Source organism: Podarcis muralis, chromosome 7 (genome assembly GCF_964188315.1).
Source record: "Podarcis muralis chromosome 7, rPodMur119.hap1.1, whole genome shotgun sequence".
Lineage (NCBI taxonomy): Eukaryota > Metazoa > Chordata > Lepidosauria > Squamata > Lacertidae > Podarcis > Podarcis muralis.
Window position 1 is genome coordinate 2,273,857 of NC_135661.1, and position 18,018 is coordinate 2,291,874.

An 18,018-nucleotide genomic window follows, 5' to 3' on the forward strand; every position below is an offset into this window, starting at 1 on the left:
GTATTTTAGATCAAGTTTTAGAAAACGTTTTCACCTTTTTGAGTTCATGGCTCCCTTGACCAACTACATCCTTTCTGTGACACCTCTTGTGGGCCTCAGGAGCCCAGTTATGTCACCCCTTGCTTGCAGAGCTGGCAGCCTCTCAACCTTTTTCAAACACCCTCCCTTGTGGAGTGTTCCCTCAGCCGCTCTCCTCTCCCATTTCCTTGGGAGTCCTCTGGGCAGCAGCTGCTGCTGCCCCTGGTCTCTGAGCCGCCCCCCTGCCCCAAAGAGAGGTGCTTCCCAGAGGTACCATTTGCCTGGGGAGCTTATAGCCAGGACTGCTGCAATAAACAGCCGCACGAGCCTTTGGGAGGCAGAGACACAAGAGGGCATTAGAGGAGGAAGGAAAGAGTGTTGCCCTGGCACCCCTGACCATCATTCAAGGCACCCCAGGGTGCCATGGCACACCGATTGAAACCCACTTTTTTAAAACATAGGACTGTTCATCTGTTCCCAGCATAGTCATAAGGAAAGGCAGAAAACACTGGGGAAATTACTGAAATGGAGGGGATTTTTTTTACTTCTTTTGGGACGTGCAGCTGATCTACCACACTTGGTATGTACAAAATCAACCCAGAGACCAGTATGGAATTTCTCTGCCCTCCTGTGTTGTTTTCAGTTCCCATTGGTCAAGCTGTTGCAATGCTGTCCAAGGTAAAAGACCCCTGGATGATTAAGTCCAGTCAAAGGCAACTTCGGGGTTGCGGCAAGGAAGCCGGCGTTTGTCCACAGACAGCTTTCCAGGTCATGTGGGCAGCATGACTAAACCGCTTCTGGTGCAATGGGATACCGTGACAGAAACCAGAGTGCACGGAAATGCCGTTTATCTTCCCACCGCAGCGGCACCTATTTATCTACTTGCACTGGCATGCTTTCGAACTGCTAGGTTGGGAGGAGCTGGGACAGAGCAATGGGAGCTCACCCTGTTGCGGGGATTTGAACCGCTGACCTTCTGATTGTCAAGCCCAAGAGGCTCACAGCGCTACCCGTTAAAGCACACAACTGTCCCACAAAGAATCCCAAGAACTGTTGTTTGCCTCTCCCAGAGCTAGTCCCCAGCACCCTTAAGAAGCTAGTTCCCAAGATTTGTGTGCGCATGTGTGCTTTAAATGTGCGGCATGCACACAACCTCAGCTAAGACAGGGAGCCACAGACTTGACACACGGACTTTGGGGTTCAGCACCATTTATTTAAGAAAGAAAGAAAGAAAGAAAAAGAACAAATGGGGGAGGCAGGCAGGGGAAGCAAAAGGCAGGAACAGGTTCTGGAGCGACACAAGCATCATGGTGCCTCCCAGGCAGTATAATTCTGGTTCTGGAAGGAAGCGGGCAAGGCAGAGTGAACACTGGCGGCAAAGGCTCACACGGGGCAAGCCAGAGCCAGCCACACCATTAAGGGAATGTGGGAGGCTGGCTGGAGCACAAGCCTATGAGGCCCAAGCTCAAAAGATAAGCCTCTAGTGCCTGCTTGGCACCAGCACTGTCTGCAGGGGCAACACCCAGGGCTGTTTGAAGAGGGAAGGAAAGGCAGTATAGTTAGCTGAAGATCAGCTCCAAAGTCTGCCCTCTTCAGTGTCTCGGGGCTGAGAGGAGAAGGCAGCAGTCGAAACCCCTTTCCCCAGCTGCAATGGGCTCCTTCTGCCTCTCATCCCCCCGCAAAGCATCTTACCGCCCTCCTGGGAACGCTGGACGGGAAACTCCTGCCCTCCAGTGCTTGTGGCACTGGGAGGCTGGCAGGAGCTGCTGTGTGGGGTGCCCATCACAGCTCTCCTGCACACGTTGCAACACTCTTGTCCCCACCCCTGCCCACGGAAAGGGTCCTCTGAAATGCTGAAGAGAGACCTGCCTGCCTGCTTCCCAGGCAGCAGATGAGGCTGCAACAGCTCCTTACCTGGCCCTGCCAGGCCCCGGGGTGTCTGCAGCTCTGGGGGACTGCACACTGCAATAGAAGGTGTGGATCTATGGGAGACCCCACGCAGACTAATAAGGCACTGATGGCTTGGGAGGGGCAAATCCCATTTCTGCCCTGCGGCGCTTAAGGCATGGGAACCATTGCCCGCTTTTTGGTGTTGGGCTCTCGGCTGCTTTCCGCGCCAGCCAGAGCACAGGGGAACTCCGTATGGCTTTGCATGTGTCACTGAGGACCAGGTGGAGAGGATGCTCTGAGGCGCCGCAGCCGTTCCTGGCTGGAACTCGTTCCAGCACTTCTCGGGCGGGCGCCATTGCCACTAAAAGAGAACCAGCGAGGCATTCATGGTGAGTTCCAGCACCTCTTTTTCTAGAAAAATAACACTGACCACAGCCTAGCTAGGATGAGTGAGAGGCGGGAGCAAACTCAATTGTGCCAGGCGGGCAGTGGGGCACCGCGACAAAACGCAGGAAGCTCAAACTTGTCCAAGTTGAAAAGCTTGGCTCATGCTGGAGGACGAGGGCAAAGGACCTCCCTCCCTCTTTGGTGCTCCTGCGAACTCTGTCCTGGCTGGAGTGCTGGATGCTGCTACGGCGTTGGGCACCACGATACAGAGACCCACCCAGCCCACGCCCACCCAGGGGAAGGGCAAGACAGGACAGTATCTTTGGTCACAACCTGCCTGGCCCAGCCCAGCCCAGCAGCAGAAGCAAGAGAAGCCACGCGGTCACCCCGCTGCCCACCCCTCGGCCTCAGAGCAGCCTCTTCAGGCTCCTGTCTGAGATGCTCATCCCTGGAAAACCTCGGGCACAGCACTGTCCAAGCGCCTCTCACGAATGCCGCTCTCCAGTCCTTTAAGTGTCCACCGTGCCCCCTCTCTCTCTGTCCTTCCACGTGAGGGCTGGGGAAGGTGGTGGGACGACGACAGGCCCAGGTCTGTCACTTCCACAAAAAAACCCCTCACAAACCAACTCCCTCCCACGTCTCCCCACCCCACCCCCATTTTCTTTTGGTAGCAGCAAAGCACCATTTGTGAGTGTGTGTGTGTGTTTCTCTTTTTAAAAAAAATTCATAATAATAATAAAATAATAATAATAATAATAATAATAATAACAATAGATGTCTCTCAATTGGCCTGATGACAAAAAAATAAAACAGCGAAGAGTGTGGTTAAGAGGCAAGCCCGGCCTATGAGGAGCACTCCTGGATGTTGAGACCGGCTTCCGAGTGATGGTGCAGGTCAATGGGCTGCTGAGGCTGCTGGCCGGGCCGGTCGTTGATCAGCACCACGTTCTTGATGCAGCCCGTGATCCCTGAGGTGTACTTTCCCGCGGTCAGGGTTTGGATGTCAGGTGCTCCGCCTGCGCAGAGGGAAAGGAAGAGCCGTCCGTCAGCAAGTGTGTTCCCTGAAGGGGAGAGGCTGTTGTCCTCTTTCTCCTCCTCAAGTCACTGGGAGGATTCGAGAGGCTGGCAGGGACCACAGCCTCCATCCCAGCATTTTGATTTTCAGCATCATCACCGATGCTGCCTCATTTGGGCCGTGGGATTTAATTGCACAGCATCCTTCAGAGAGGCGTATAGACTTTTCAAGGCTCCCATATTGCTATCCATTCGTTCACAACTTGGGTCCACAAGTCACTTGCTACTGTCGCTGCCATGTGGACCACATTTTTAAAATGAAATTCATGCAAGCTGCTTTCTATGTTTTCTTAAGGGAAAATGTAGAAACATGATTAGGGAAATACATTAAAACCCTTTTGTTGTGTTTCTCCTGGGGGTTTTTTGTAGGTGTTCTTTTTTCAAATGTTTTTTTTTTATACTTTCCATATATTTCACTGATCTTGCAATCATTTTAACATTTCAAAACTTGACTTCTGCAGTTCCTTAAAATTTATTTTTAATATCTTCTGCATATCCAAATTACTATATTGGCCTGAATATAAGCCTCACTTTCCCCCCAAATTCTGACCATGAAAAAGTTAAAGTGCGGCTTAAATTCGCGACCTTACAAAAATTGGCTTTTACAATAACGCTGCTGAAACAGACATATGGTAAAACGGAACAGGCGTGAGTGCCTGCCGAATTTTAAGGGAGTGGCCTATATTTGGGTATTGTCTTTTTTTCTTTCTCCTCCTTGAATTTTAAAGGTGTGGTTTATATTTGGGTGCGGCTTATATTTGGGCCAATACGGTAACTTAATTTGCACATTTATTTATCTTCTTTAAATATATACTCTTATGAAACTGCAGGTTATTACAATAATCCTGCCAATGTTCTTATCTGTTTACGATTTATCTATAAATATTCAATAAACAATTTGTAGGAGGCGTTCCTGAAGAAGCATTGCTTAGCAAATCGATAATGTCCACCCGGGTACATCCTGTAGGCATGGGTGGCCCTGAGAGTGCTCTGAAAGTGACAAGACATTGACACAGTCCAGACTGAAGTGTAAAGCTTTGAGGATGAGGGTCCTTTGAACAGCCTTCCCAAGTTCAGGAGGGCTGATGCCATAAAGTTGTCGTGCGGCACCTGTGAATTTTACACCATTTGCATGGAAAGGCTCTAGAAGTCAGGCAGCAACCAGTGTGGCAATCAACATGAAAGGAAACATGAAAAGCAATGCCCTCCTGCATGGAGGGCACATCCTGTTCTGTTGCCCTAGGCGAAATGGGAAGGTGCTTCCGCACTGCTGGCGCCCTGCCCTGGGTTCTGCGGCAGCACCTGCAAAGTGGTGGTGCCGACAGTGGATTCCAGCAAGATCTTCCGAGATCTTGGCAAGATCTTGCCAGAAGCTGCCATCACCACTCAGTAGAGCATGAGAGTCACGAGTTTGAATCCTACATTGAGGCAAAAGGGTCCTGCATTGTATGGGGTTGGACTAGATCAGCCTTTCTCAACCTGTGGGTCCCCAGATGTTGTTGAACTACAACTCCCATCACCCCTAGCTAGCAAGGCCAGAGCTCAGGGATGATGGGAGTTGTAGTCCAACAACATGTGGGGACCCACAGGTTGAGAACTGCTGGACTAGATGTTCCATGTGGTCCCTTCCAACTCTACAATTCTATGATTCTCTGGCCTGTTCCCACCCGAGTGAAACATAACAGAAGAAGAAGAAAACCTACTCAGTTGATGAGGACTGCTGAAAACTAAATGAAAAGGGGAAGTGTGAATCCCTCATTAGCCCATACACCCACAGTGCCCTGAAAGTGTTCCTAGTTTTGTTGAGATGAAGGCGCTTACCTATATAGATCCGACCTTTGGTATTCACCATGACGTTCTTGCCAGGAGATTCCCCAGCTACCATCTCCTCGCCGTCGACTTGAAGGAAGCCTCTTTTCCCTTCCCTGGAGGAGGAATGGGAGAGTGTGTCAGAAGGACGAAGGTGGTTTTGAGTGAGGTTGGTTGGATTGGAGAGGATGAGCATGGATAAGGAAGTGCTTGTCGTCTGTCCATGGGAACAGAACTGGAAATGTGGTCCAAGGATATTCCACAGGGGAATCCTCACGTGGATGATGATGATGATAATAATAATAATAATAACAACAACTTTTATTTATACCCTGCCCTCCCCGGCCAGAGCTGCCTCAGGGCGGCTAACACCAGTAAAATTACAATAAAAACATAATGGGGGGGGGAACAATTTAAAATACAGGTTAAAATGCAATTTAAAATGCAGCCTCATTTTAGAAGTAGCCCATGGATCAAAACCGTAAGGGGAGGGAAAACATAAGGGTCAGACTGAGTCCAAACCAAAGGCCAAGCAGAACAGCTCTGTCTTGCAGGCCCTGCAGAAAGATGTGAAGTCCCGCAGGGCCCTGGTCTCTTGTGACTGAGCGTTCCACCAAGCCGGGGCCAGTACTGAAAAGGCCCTGGCCCTAGGTGAGACCAATCTAACCACCTTGCGACTTGGGACCTCCAAAGTGTGGTCATTTGTGGACCTTAAGGTCCTCCACGGGGCATACCAGGAGAGACGGTCCCGTAGGTATGTGGGTCCTAGGCCATGTAGGGCCTTAAACCTGACCCAGTACTCCACCGGGAGCCAGTGCAGTTGGTAAAGCACTGGATGAATGTGATCCCGTGGTAAGGACCCTGTAAGGAGCCTCGCCGCGGCATTCTGCACCCACTGGAGTTTCTGGGTCAGCTTCAAGGGCTGGGACAGCATCCCCAGCCCCAGAAGCACACAAATTGCTCCTCAACCCGCCTTGTTCCGGGAACAGGGCCTATGCCTTTCTCCACCCCCTAAGACTTGGGCTTGTCAAACTAGGGGTGTCCCAAGCCACATCTCTCTACACGTGTCTCACCGGATGGCTGTCACTCTATGCCATTCTCCATCATCAACTGGGTCTTCAGACAGGATGTTCACTTCTCCGCTTCCTAGCTGGTAACTGAAGGAAACACATGGCCAGTGTCAAAGAAGAAGAAGAAGAAGAGTCTGGATTTGATATCCCGCTTTATCACTCCCCTTCAGGAGTCTCAAAGCGGCTCACATTCTCCTTTCCCTTCCTCCCCCACAACAAACACTCTGTGAGGTGAGTGGGGCTGAGAGACTTCAGAGAAGTGTGACTGGCCCAAGGTCACCCAGCAGCTGCATGTGGAGGAGCGGAGACGCGAACCAGGTTCACCAGAATACGAGTCCACCGCTCTTAACCACTACACCACACTGGCCACTCCGGAGCCCCAACGCAGAGCGGCCAATAGCGTGAGCTCTTATGCGGCCTTCCCTCACCTGAACACCAGGTGCCCGTCCTTCAGCCCGAGGCTGATGAAGTCCTTCGCTTTGGCGCTCTCTCCTTCCTCCTGTGACAGAAACCAAACGTTGTTTCTCACCTTCTCCTTTCCTTAAGAGAGGGCACCCCTAGGCATCAGTGGGGGGTCAGGCCATAGAGGGAGAGAAGCCCATGAACTGCTAAGGAACTGGTACTGCTTCTCAGGTGCCACATTTTACTTTGTAAGAAATTCGTCTTTGAGTCTGGCAGCACCGACACATTGCAACCCCTGGCCTACTGACATCGGTTGGGTGCCTTCACTGTACTCTATTTGGTGCCTGCTAAAAGCATTTTTTAAAAGGCAATTGCTTATCCAGACATGTAAAAATGTTGACAGGTGTTTTTAGCTTATAATTGATTTTAGTTAGGCTTAAATAAGAGCAATTCAACAGTGGAACAGTCCTTTGGTACGTGGTGGACTCTCCTTCATCAGAGGTTTTTAAACTGATGTTGGATGGCCATCTTTCGGGGATTCTTGAGCTGTGATTCCTGTCAGATTCCTGTGATTAGGGGGTCAGGTTGGGTGACCTTTTGGGATCCTTTACAACTCTACAATTCTATGATGATGATGATAAGAAATCCCTGCGCTGCATTATAATCACAGATTCATAGAATTGTGAAGTAGGAAGGAACCCCAAGAGTCATTTAATTCAACCCTCCCAGCAATGCAGGAATCTGGACCACCTCCAGAGGACAGAATGCTCTTGCCCCCATGGGCACCAGTCTATTGCCCACCAATAATAATAATAATAATAATAATAATAATAATAATAATAATATACCCCGTCCATCTGGTTGGGTTTCCCCAGCCACTCTGGGCGGCTCCCAACAAAATATTAAAAACATAATAAAACATAAAACATTAAAAATTTCCCTAAACAGGGCTGCCTTCAGATGTCTTCTAAAAGTCTGGTAGTTGTTGTTCTCTTTGACATCTGGTGGGAGGGCGTTCCACAGGGCGGGTGCCACCACCGAGAAGGCCCTCTGCCTGGTTCCCTGTAGCTTCACTTCTCGCAGGGAGGGAACCGCCAGAAGGCCCTCGGAGCTGGACCTCAGTGTCCGGGCAGAACGATGGGGGTGGAGACGCTCCTTCAGGTATACTGGACTGAGGCCATTTAGGGCTGTAAAGGTCAACACCAGCACTTTGAATTGTGCTCGGAAACGTACTGAGAGCCAATGTAGGTCTTTCAAGACCAGTGTTGTGTGGTCTCGGCAGCCACTCCCAGTGATACTATGATTGCTTGTCAGACAGAAAGGTTAGCAGAGAGCATGGCCTGCAGGCTTTGGAGCAGGCAGCTCCTCTTAAGACTAGTTCCCACATCGCTTTCCTGCAAATCTCCCTGTTACCTTTGCCAAGCTAATTCTGATCAGTGGTGGAGCTTTACCTGGCGCTTTTGCAGGCCTGTCCAGCATCGCAGCAACAAATTCTTCCATTCAACCAGCACATCTGCACTTGGGTTAGTCAGCCCCCGCCTCCCATGCTCCTTTCTCTCTGACCCCCTCTAGTCGCGCCTTTTGGCCTTCCCTTCGCCATGCCACAAAAACCAAGCCAGTAAATACCTCGTTAGCAGCATGCGGCTCAAGGCCCACCTCCCTGGTTGCCTGGGAAGAGAGAGAGAAAAAGAGGAGCACAAGCCACACTGGGGGGCAGGGGGGGGGTGCAAAGGAGACAGCTGAACACAGCATGCCTGGAAAGCGGGGGAGAAATGGCAGAGGTGAACAGCAACGGCATCCATGCAACGGGGCAGGGTGTGTGCATAAGACATGCTGGTGCTGGGAGAAAGCAGCCTTCCTCAAAAGAAGCACATCGTGCCCAGGCAACAGCAGAGGAGCCTGCAGGGTCTCGCAGCAACTTGCATGCCGTCAAAGCAGCAGGCGGGCTACTGCCGTCAAATCTTTTTAGTCTGGATGTTATAGACATCCAGACTAAAAAGATAGCCTTCCCTCCCCAGTGCTGCAAACCTCTCTCTCTACCACGTTGCAGATCAAGCAGATTTTTTAAATTAAAAAAACGGTAAAGGACCCCTGGATGGTTAAGTCCAGTAAAAGGAAACTATAGGGTTGCGGCGCTCATCTTGCTTTTCAGGCCAAGGGAGCCGGCATTTGTTCACAGACAGCGTTCCGGGTCATGCAGCCAGCATGACTAAACCGCTTCTGGTGCAACAGGACACCATGACGGAAACCAGAGCGCACAGAAACGCTGTTTGCCTTCCCACAGCAGTGGTACCTATTTATCTACTTGCACTTTGAAGTGCTTTTGAACTGCTAGGTTGGCAGGAGCAGGGACTGAGCAACCGGAGCTCACCCCATCGTGGGGATTTAAACCGTCGGCAAGCCCAAGAGGCTCAGTGGTTTAGACCACAGCGCCACCCGTGTCCCAGGTGAAGGAGAAGCTGTCCCCACACTCCTGCTGATCTTTGCAGCGCCATTCATCAAGATGGCACTGGCTTGTGAGGCCTGGCACAAAGACGGCCCTTTATTTACTTGTGATCAGTGAAGAGGCCTTACCAACACTTTGGCGTCACGGGCTGCTGGCATTTTCATCCCCCTGCTCAGTTTTGCCAGGATCCAACTGCCCCCTCGCCCTCCACCCCTCACCCACAGCTTTACATCTCCTGTTTCCACCTCCAGCCTCTGGGAGAGGCAGAGAGAAGGCCCCAGGTTCAATTTCCCCATAGCATCTCCAAGTAAGGATCCCCTCCCCCCCAAAACCAGTCTGAAACCCTGGAGGGGCCACAGCCAGCCAGCGTAGGCCACACTGAGCTGACGGACCCCTGCTCTGTCGCATTCACTCACCACGCCCTGCCAGAGGAGAAGCCCATTTGCTGAGTTGGTGCGCACTTCCAGCTCAATCGTCTCTGGTGAGTCCGGGAGGCTGCAACCAAGAGAGAAAAAAGAGACCAAGCGATGAGAGACTGTGCACAGCTCTGCTGCGTTAGCCAGTTTCCCCACAGCCATCTGGTTGGTCACTGGGAGAACAGAACGCTGGATGAGATGGCCGTTCGGTCCAATCCACCAAAGCTCTCCTTAGGGACACCCGTTGTAATAGCAGAACCTCCTTGCCCAGGAGCAGTCTACCTCTGATGGCGAACAGCAACTGTAGAGTTGCACTCGTGCCCTGCCTGCAACCCTCCCGCAAGCACAGGACGCTGGATTGGATGGGCCACTGGACTGATCAAGCTGAAGGCACTTATTACGATACAATACGATAATCTTTGTTGCCACTGTCCCATACAGAACAACGAAATTGAAAAATCTACATAAGACATTCAAAACCCAACAAGCCTGCTATCCCAGCTATCACAACCTGGTTAGCCCCCTATAAACTCTGATACACCATTTTTAAATACAATATACTCCCATAGAGACTCCTTACACTGCATTTAAAACCAAAATCGCTTTTGGGTAGAAACTGTTTCTCAGGTGGCTAGTCCTAGTCTTTATAACCCTGTACCTTCTTCCAGAAGGCAGAAGCTGAAAGAGATCATTTCCGGGGTGTGCACTATCCTGCACTATCTCTGCAGCTTTCTAATGCACCTGGAAGCATAGATTTGATCCGAGGTGGGAAGAGTACAGCCAATTATTCTCTCCGCATTCTTTACAACCCTGGACAGCATTGTTTTCCCCCTGGCCGTGCAGCTCCCAAACCACACACACAGACCATAACTTAATACACTCTCCACAGTACAATGGTAAAATGTCATCAACAGGTCCTTTGAGAGATTGTTTTTCCGGAGGATTCTCAGAAAATATAACCTCTGCTGTGCTCTCTTCATCAGGTCTTTACTGTTTTCTCTGTATTGGCCTGAATATAAGCCACACTTTCCCCCCAAATTCCGACCGTGAAAAGTTAAAGTGCAGTTTATACGTGGAATCTTACAGTGTGCAGCCAGGAACGTGGGGCAAACAGTACCCAGGAGCAGTGAGGAAGGGAGCAGCTTATATTTGGGTATTTTCTCTCTCCCCCCCCCCCCCCCAGTTTTAAAGGTGCGGCTTATATTCAGGTGTGGCTTATATTCAGGCCAATACGGCATGTTTTTATGCATTTATTTAAAAAATAATAATTATATGCCGCTGTATCACAGAAACAGATCACAGCTATGACATGGCTCCCCAAATCAACACAGACTGTGGAAACTTCACACTGGACTTCAAGCATCTGGCATTGTGTGCCTCCCCATTCTTCCTCCAGACTCTGGGTCCTTGGTTTCCAAATGAGACGCAAAAGCTGCTCTTATCAGAAAAGAGATTTGGGGAGCCATGTCATCAGCTGGTGTTGGTCCACTGTGCTTCATTAAGTCCAGGGTCAACATCGCCGTCTACCAGGAGATTTTGGAGCACTTCATGCTTCCTTCAGCAGACGAGCTTTATGGGGATGCTGACTTCATTTTCCAGCAGGACTTTGGCACCAGCCCACACTGCCAAAAGTACCAAAACCTGGTTCAATGCCCATGGGATTACTGTGCTTGATTGGACAGCAAACTCACCTGACCTGAACCGGCATTGCCAAGAGACAGATGAGAGACATGAGACAATGCAGAAGAGCTGAAGGCTGCTATTGAAGCATCCTGGTCTTCCATAACACCTCAGCAGTGCCACAGGCTGATAGCATCCATGCCACACCGCATTGAGGCAGTAATTGATGCAAAAGGGGCCCAAACCAAGTACTGAGTACATATGCATGCTTCTACTTCTCAGAGGTCCAATATTGGTATATTTGCAGTCCTTGTTTTGCTGATTTCATTTAATATTCTAATTTTCTGAGATTGTTAATTTAGGGTTTTCATTAGCTGCACGTCGTAATCATCACAATTATAACAAATAACAGCTTGACATATCTTGCTTTGCATGTCATGAGTCCATATCTCATATATTAGTGTCACCTTTTAAGTTGAATTACTGAAAGAAATGAACTTTTCCACGATATTCTAATTTTCCGAGTTTCACCTGTAAACCCATACGGTAAAAGTCCCTCCCCTGAACTCCCTTCTGCACTGGCCTTGGCCTGTTCCCTCCACCGTAAATGGAGCTTGGCAGTGTTCTCCCACTGCCACTCGAGGCTGGTTGGTCGCCGTTCGTGGGGAAGCGTCCACCGCAATGGCATCAGAGATAACTCACCTCCTGGGGAAAGTGTGGCGCCCCAGGGCCACATAGCCGCCGTCGTGGAAATAGGCACCATACTGTCCAGGGGCATCTGGTAAATGGGGGAAAAGGAGAATTAGTCTCAGCACCTACTTCAGGGACTCCAGCACAGTCTGAGGCAATGGGAGGGAGGGGAGGGAGAAGCTGAACTGCGGGGAAGTTATTGGCTCAGAGATAGAAAGAAGATAAAGTCCCTACCAGAGATGAATGGCAGATTAAGTTTGCAGAAATGGCAAAAATGACCAGAAGAATCAGTAACTGGGAAGACCAAAATTTCAACAAGGAATGGGGGAAATGTATAATTTATCTTAAAAACCATTGTAAGCAGTTAAAACTGTTAGCAGGACTGGAAGAACACTTGTAGTTTAATGGAGACGTAAAAGATTTGGATTATTATAAAAGATGCTGGAGGAAATGACAAGTGCTCCCCCCCCCCCAAATAAATAAATAAATAAATAAATAGGGGTACTCTCGTTTTCCTACTCATATTGAAATACTACCCCTCAATGAGGCCAAACTTAGATTCGCAAAATGTCTAGGGGTATGCGGAACAGAAAAAAAAGCACTGGAAAGGACTATCAATAGGACCCATAAAGGAAAGGAGGGAAGTCCAGGAGATTCCTTGGCATCTTGTTTTTATGTTATATATTCATTGGATATGTGATTGTAAAACCAAATACAGTGGTGCCTCGCAAGACGAAAAGAATCCGTTCCGCGGTTCTCTTCGTCTAGCGGTTTTTTCGTCTTGCGAAGCAACCCTATTAGCGGCTAAGAGGATTAGCGCTATTAGCGGTTTAGCGGCTATTAAAGGATTAGCAGCCTAGCTGCTAAAAGGCTATTAGCGGCTTAGCGGCTTAGAAAAAAGGGGGGGGGGGAAAGCGAGAGAAAAAACGCAAGACTAGCAAGATGTTTTGTCTTGCGAAGCAAGCCCATAGGGAAAATCGTCTTGCAAAGCAACTCAGAAACGGAAAACCCTTTCGTCTAGCGGGTTTTCCGTCTTGCGAGGCATTCGTCTTGCGGGGCACTACTGTAAACAAATTTAAAAAGGGAAAAAGAGAAGCTGAACTGGTTTTCTGGAAGTGTCAAATGGCTTTGGATCATCCATGCATCTTCTGCCCGGATGACATGGTTATCTGAAGTGGCTTCACTACAAGAGACATCCTCCTTAGGTCCCAGTCAGGACTTTGTCTGCAAAGCAGGATCTTCACCCCAGAAGAAGCAGAAGCAGGTGGCGCAAAGAGGGGTCCTGAGACGTACCATTTCCTCCGCTGCCCTCGGGTGTCCACTCGGCATTTGACTGGTGCTGCGATGCATCTGCGTGGCAGAGAAACAGGCACTCGCTTTACACAGCAGAAGACAACTTTCTTCCGGGGTGACAGCGGTGGAGGAGGCAGTTTGCCTCTGCAGCTCTAGCCAGCCATCATCCTCAGACTTACCGTGTTCACAGTATAATCCCAGGAAGCCAGGAGGGCAGACGCACGCTGTGTCTTTGCAGATGCCCCCATTGAGGCAGGGCTGCTGGAGCTGGCACTGGACCTCAGACACCTCGCAGCGCTCCCCTGAAGAGAGCGAGAGAGAAACACACTGTTGTAAAGAGCATGGAGAGGGAGAGATGGGCGAGGGCGGACTTGCATGATGCGCAAGACTAAAGGCTTAACCACACTTATCTTTAGCCCCACTCTTTCTAAGCAACAGGTCTTCACTTTAAAGCTCCATGTCTGAGCACCTTTTTCCTTTCTTTTTTGCTCCGGAGCTTTCCCTGTGAAAACTCACTCTTTAAAGCTGATCTGGAACAAACAGCTACCTTCGTTCTCAAACTTAATCTGTTCCGGAAATCCGTTCCAAAACCAAAGCGTTCCAAAATCATGGCGCACTTTTCCACAGAAAGTAATGCAAAATGGTTTCATCCGTTCCAGACTTTTAAAAGCAACCCCAAAAACACCCATTTAACATGAATTTTACTATCTAACGAGACCATGGATCCATAAAATGAAAGCAATAAACAATGTACTGCAGTCACACAATCAATCATTCAGTAACTGAACTGGGTTCCACACAGTCACAAAAACAAAAGAACCACGAAAACAAAAATGCAAAATAAACAGCAAAAACAGACTGACCTCAGCGTAACACTCAAAATGGAAGCGCGGCACTCAAATTGGATGCGTAACACTCAAAACGGAGCACGTTCAGCTACCGAAAAAAGTTCGCAAACCTGAATACTTACTTCCGGGCTTGCAGTGTTTGGGTTCCAAGTTGCTCGAGTACCAAGGTGTTTGAGAACCAAGGTACCACTGTATTTGGCTTTTTCATGGATTGCCCTTGGCTCCGAATCAGCTTTAAAGAGTAGGTTTTCGCAGGGAAAGCTCCAGAGCAATAAAGAGAGGGCTAAAATGGAGCTTTAAGGTGTAGACCTCTTGCTGGGAAGCACGGAGGAAAAGGTATGTGTGGGGGGAAACCCCGGGAAGCTCTGGAAAAACCGCAAGAGACTTTTTACTGGGCATCATACCCTCTCGCATCCCTCTGTGGCGCTCTCACCTTTGTAGCCGTCCAGACACAGGCACTGGAACTCGTACTCGCCCGTCAGCAAGCACTTGCCACCGTGCAGGCAGGGCCTGCGGTCGCAAGGGGAGCTGTCAAAGCACTGCGAGATGCTGCGGCTCTCCAGGAAGCTGTACGAAATGTCCACCTTCTTCCCGTTGATCGAGACCTGGGGTGGGAAGACGCAAACAGCTTCAGCTTCCAGTCAGAGTGCATGGATCTTGCCGGCCAGCCCCTTCCCTTCCTCCTGACCCCTTCTCTTCCAAGGAGGAAGTGTGGACTGTCCACCACAAAACAGGGAAAGGGAACAGGCAGCTCCTCTCCCTACTGCCGTCGCGCCCCCCAGTTGCTCACCTCCCCAATGCACCCGTAGAAGTGGCTGGAGACGTTGGCAGCTGCTGGCAGCCTGACGGAATCGTCGACGCCCCCCAGGTACATGGAAGTGCGGAGGTTCAGGCCCTGGCTTTTGCCTGGTGAGGACCTCTTGATGGGCCGCTCATCATTCACCTGCAGAGTGCCGTCTTTGTTCAGCCGCTCGGCCGTTATCCTGTGCCACTGTTCCAGCTCTAGGGGCTTTGCGCTCCGAAGGACGGCCGTTCCTAAAAGAGGGCCGGGAACGTGAGTTTGGCTTCTGCAGCTGGGGGAAGATTCTCCCTGCAACAACCGGCCCGTCTCACATACCCCGAAAGTTAAGAATGTACCGTACTTTTCCGTGTATAAGATGAGGTTTTTTTCCTGAGAAAAATAATGTCAAAAATTGGGGCTTTCTTAGACACAGATAGCGCAGTGTTTGGACGGGGGATTGGTTTCTGCCGCAAGCAGGAGATTGTCAGCGGTGAATTTGTTGGTGGCTGTGGCAAGGGCTGCTGTTGATTTGCCGGGGCTGCGGTGATTGGCGGTGGCTGTTGGTTAGCAGGCAGGCGACTAGTGTGTTTTATGATGCGCACGATTGTCGTGGTTGGTCTGGCGGGTGAGTGATTTTTGGCAATCCCCCCCCCAAAAAAAGCTCAGCAACTCTGGGCAATCTCCCCCCATTTACTTAATTTAGAGACCCCCAAAATAGGGGGCGTCTTATACACGGAGAAATATGGTATGTGTTTGGGACTGGTCTGTGGAGGAGGGTTGGGAAATGACCCCTCCTTCTCCTCTGCCTCTTTCTGAAAAGGAGGGGGAGTGGGAAGAATCGCCCCCCCTTTCTCCAATAGCTGCAAGAAGAGACTGAAACAGGACTAATTTACGACAGGACAGAAAACTACCCAGTTTTGAGGTACAGTGGTACCTCGGGTTACAAACACCTCGGGTTACAAACACTTCGGGTTACAGACTCCGCTGACCCAGAGGTAGCACATCGGGTCAAGAACTTTACCTCAGGATGAGAACAGAAATTGCACAGTGGTGGCGTCATGGTGGCCCCATTAGCTAAAGTGGTACCTCCAGTTAAGAACGGACCTCCAGAACGATTTAGGTTCATAACCAGAGGTACCACTGTAATGAGAGGAGGAGTAGGAGTTGGAGAACAGATAGCGGACACATATCCTTAGACAGCCTGGGAACTCCCCCCCCCTTTTTTTTTTACTATTACGAATTATCATCATTATTTTATTATCCGCCCTATGCCCTAAGGTCTCAGGGCAAGTTCAAAACAATACTGAAAAAACAGTTTAAAACAAATTAACGGCCATGAAAATAAGCTGGGTTCTCAAAACATACACCTTGAGGGTCAAAAACAGGCTGGAGTCATCAGCATTTGCTGGAAGCTGCACAATGAAGGTGCCAGGAGGGAGTTCCCACTGCTCAGGGGCTGCTGCAGAGAAGGCCCTGTCCTGTACCCCTTAAGCCTCTGAGGACAACCACCAAGAGGGCAGATCCCAGCACCCGAGAGGCGCTGCTGGGAAAGAGGCAGCCTTTCGGGTATCTGTTGTTAGCAACAGGGAGTGGATTCATTACCTGAGCCCAGTTCATAGCGGAACTCCAAGTGCCCGTTGACCATGCTGAGCGAGACAAAATCTGCCACGGGGGAGCCATCTCCGCCGCTGAAGAGGATGAGGCCATCGGGGGACAGCGGCTTGATCTCAAGGTCCACGCGCAGCTCGTAGTGGATGTTGGTGAGCGGAGGGTAGGAGATGAAGGCATCGCCCCCGTGGAAATAGGGCACGGTCACCGTGGTGCCTGCAGCAAAGAGGAGGGCGGTGGGGGGGTCAGCCTGGGACTTTGCTCAGGCTTTGCCCTGGCCATGGGGGGGGGGGGGCAGCGTGTCTGCCTTACTCACCGTCCATGCACTTCTCTCCGTATTTCCCAAGGAGGCAGCGGCAAGTGTAGCCTTGCCCAGTGGCTCGGTTAACACAGGTGGCGTCGGGACCGCAGGCCTCTGTGAGGGAAGGGAGGGTCATTTGGTAAGACTCTGGGCGGCAGTGTCAGGGACCGGGCAGAGAAGGAATAGAGGAGACCGCCTCAAATCCTGACCCTTCCAGGGGGGAAGAAGAGGAAGACAGTATAGATTGATCTGTGGTCGCAGCTCAGAGGCAGTTGAGGGGAAAAGCTGGGAAATCATGGGAGAGGCAGAACAACACCCGGCTGACACGCTGTCATTAGAGAGCATTCCAGACCCTCCATCTCCCAGAACCTGGCGAGCTTTAAAAGTAGGGGAGCAAAGAGCTCAAAGACAGAGGGCACGTAGCAGCACCCGTAGAAGAGGTGATGACGACGACGAATGAGGAAGCTGTTGGAGAGGTGGGCAGGTGGAGATTCACTCAGGACAACACCATTATCCAAGAGGCAGGGTTCTATAGCCCCTTTCTGTAAAGTTTGAAATGAAAAAGGATGTTAAGAAACTTTCCCTTGTCTTTATACTTTCCTGGGCAACCAGCCGGGAACCGCGGACAGCATCCTGACAGGCAGAGGGCCGGGAGTCAGGGTTCCCTGTCTGCCCCCTGAACTTAGGAAGCTGCCATATACAGAATCAGGCCACTGGTCCTTCTACGTCAGCATCCAAAGTGGGTCCATGTCAGAAAAGGGTGGGAGGTGCAAATCTGCAGGACCCACCCCCAGAATCAAACCATCTAGCTCAGTATTGTCCATTAATTATTGCTATTATCTGCCCTTAAAGTGGTTAGGGTTAGGGGTTAACCTAACCCTAATGTACATAATTAATGATAAATTAGCACGTGCTATTAAGGTAAGACGGGGAATATGCAGGAAGAATGATTTTGAGGAGATATGGAAGGTGTGTAGAATTTGTACTATTAAAATGGAAATGGAACATCGCAAGAGATGTTGAAATTTTGGTAGGTTGGGGAGCTATGATGGAATGGTCTCAGGGGTGGGGTGCACATTTTTATTCTTTTTTTTTATTATTACTTTGAAAAAATGAAAAAATAAAATTATAAAAAGTCCATCATTAAAACAGTTTAAAACCAATTTCCTAATAAATAAAAATGTCAGCCTTGCTCTGCAGTGGCTCCCAAAGGTTTCAGCCCTACCAGAAGATACTGCTGAGGACCGAACCTGGGGCCTTCTGCATGCCAAGCAAATGACGTGCCCCTGAGCCACGGCCCTTCCTCCTAAAGGACGCCCAGTCTTGTCCCTGCCACGTGATGCGCCACATGGAAACAGGGACAGC

At 50.1% G+C, this 18,018-nt stretch overlaps 1 protein-coding gene across 1 annotated transcript in view; it reads right to left on the reverse strand.

Moving 5' to 3' along the window:
- Positions 1-3,031: 3,031 nt before the first annotated feature.
- The window catches only part of LOC144328326 (basement membrane-specific heparan sulfate proteoglycan core protein-like), a 150,260-nt gene continuing 135,273 nt past the window's right edge, over positions 3,032-18,018 (reverse strand). Inside the window, exons 81-92 of the mRNA XM_077931004.1 lie at positions 16,669-16,767; positions 16,347-16,568; positions 14,754-14,998; positions 14,397-14,568; positions 13,295-13,417; positions 13,116-13,172; positions 11,835-11,910; positions 9,513-9,591; positions 6,677-6,747; positions 6,252-6,335; positions 5,191-5,294; positions 3,032-3,311 (exon numbers count right to left, since the gene is read on the reverse strand). Of these exons, the coding sequence (XP_077787130.1) occupies positions 3,139-3,311; positions 5,191-5,294; positions 6,252-6,335; positions 6,677-6,747; positions 9,513-9,591; positions 11,835-11,910; positions 13,116-13,172; positions 13,295-13,417; positions 14,397-14,568; positions 14,754-14,998; positions 16,347-16,568; positions 16,669-16,767 (1,505 nt within the window). The 3' untranslated portion in view covers positions 3,032-3,138. The remainder of the gene's footprint in view (positions 3,312-5,190; positions 5,295-6,251; positions 6,336-6,676; positions 6,748-9,512; positions 9,592-11,834; positions 11,911-13,115; positions 13,173-13,294; positions 13,418-14,396; positions 14,569-14,753; positions 14,999-16,346; positions 16,569-16,668; positions 16,768-18,018) is intronic.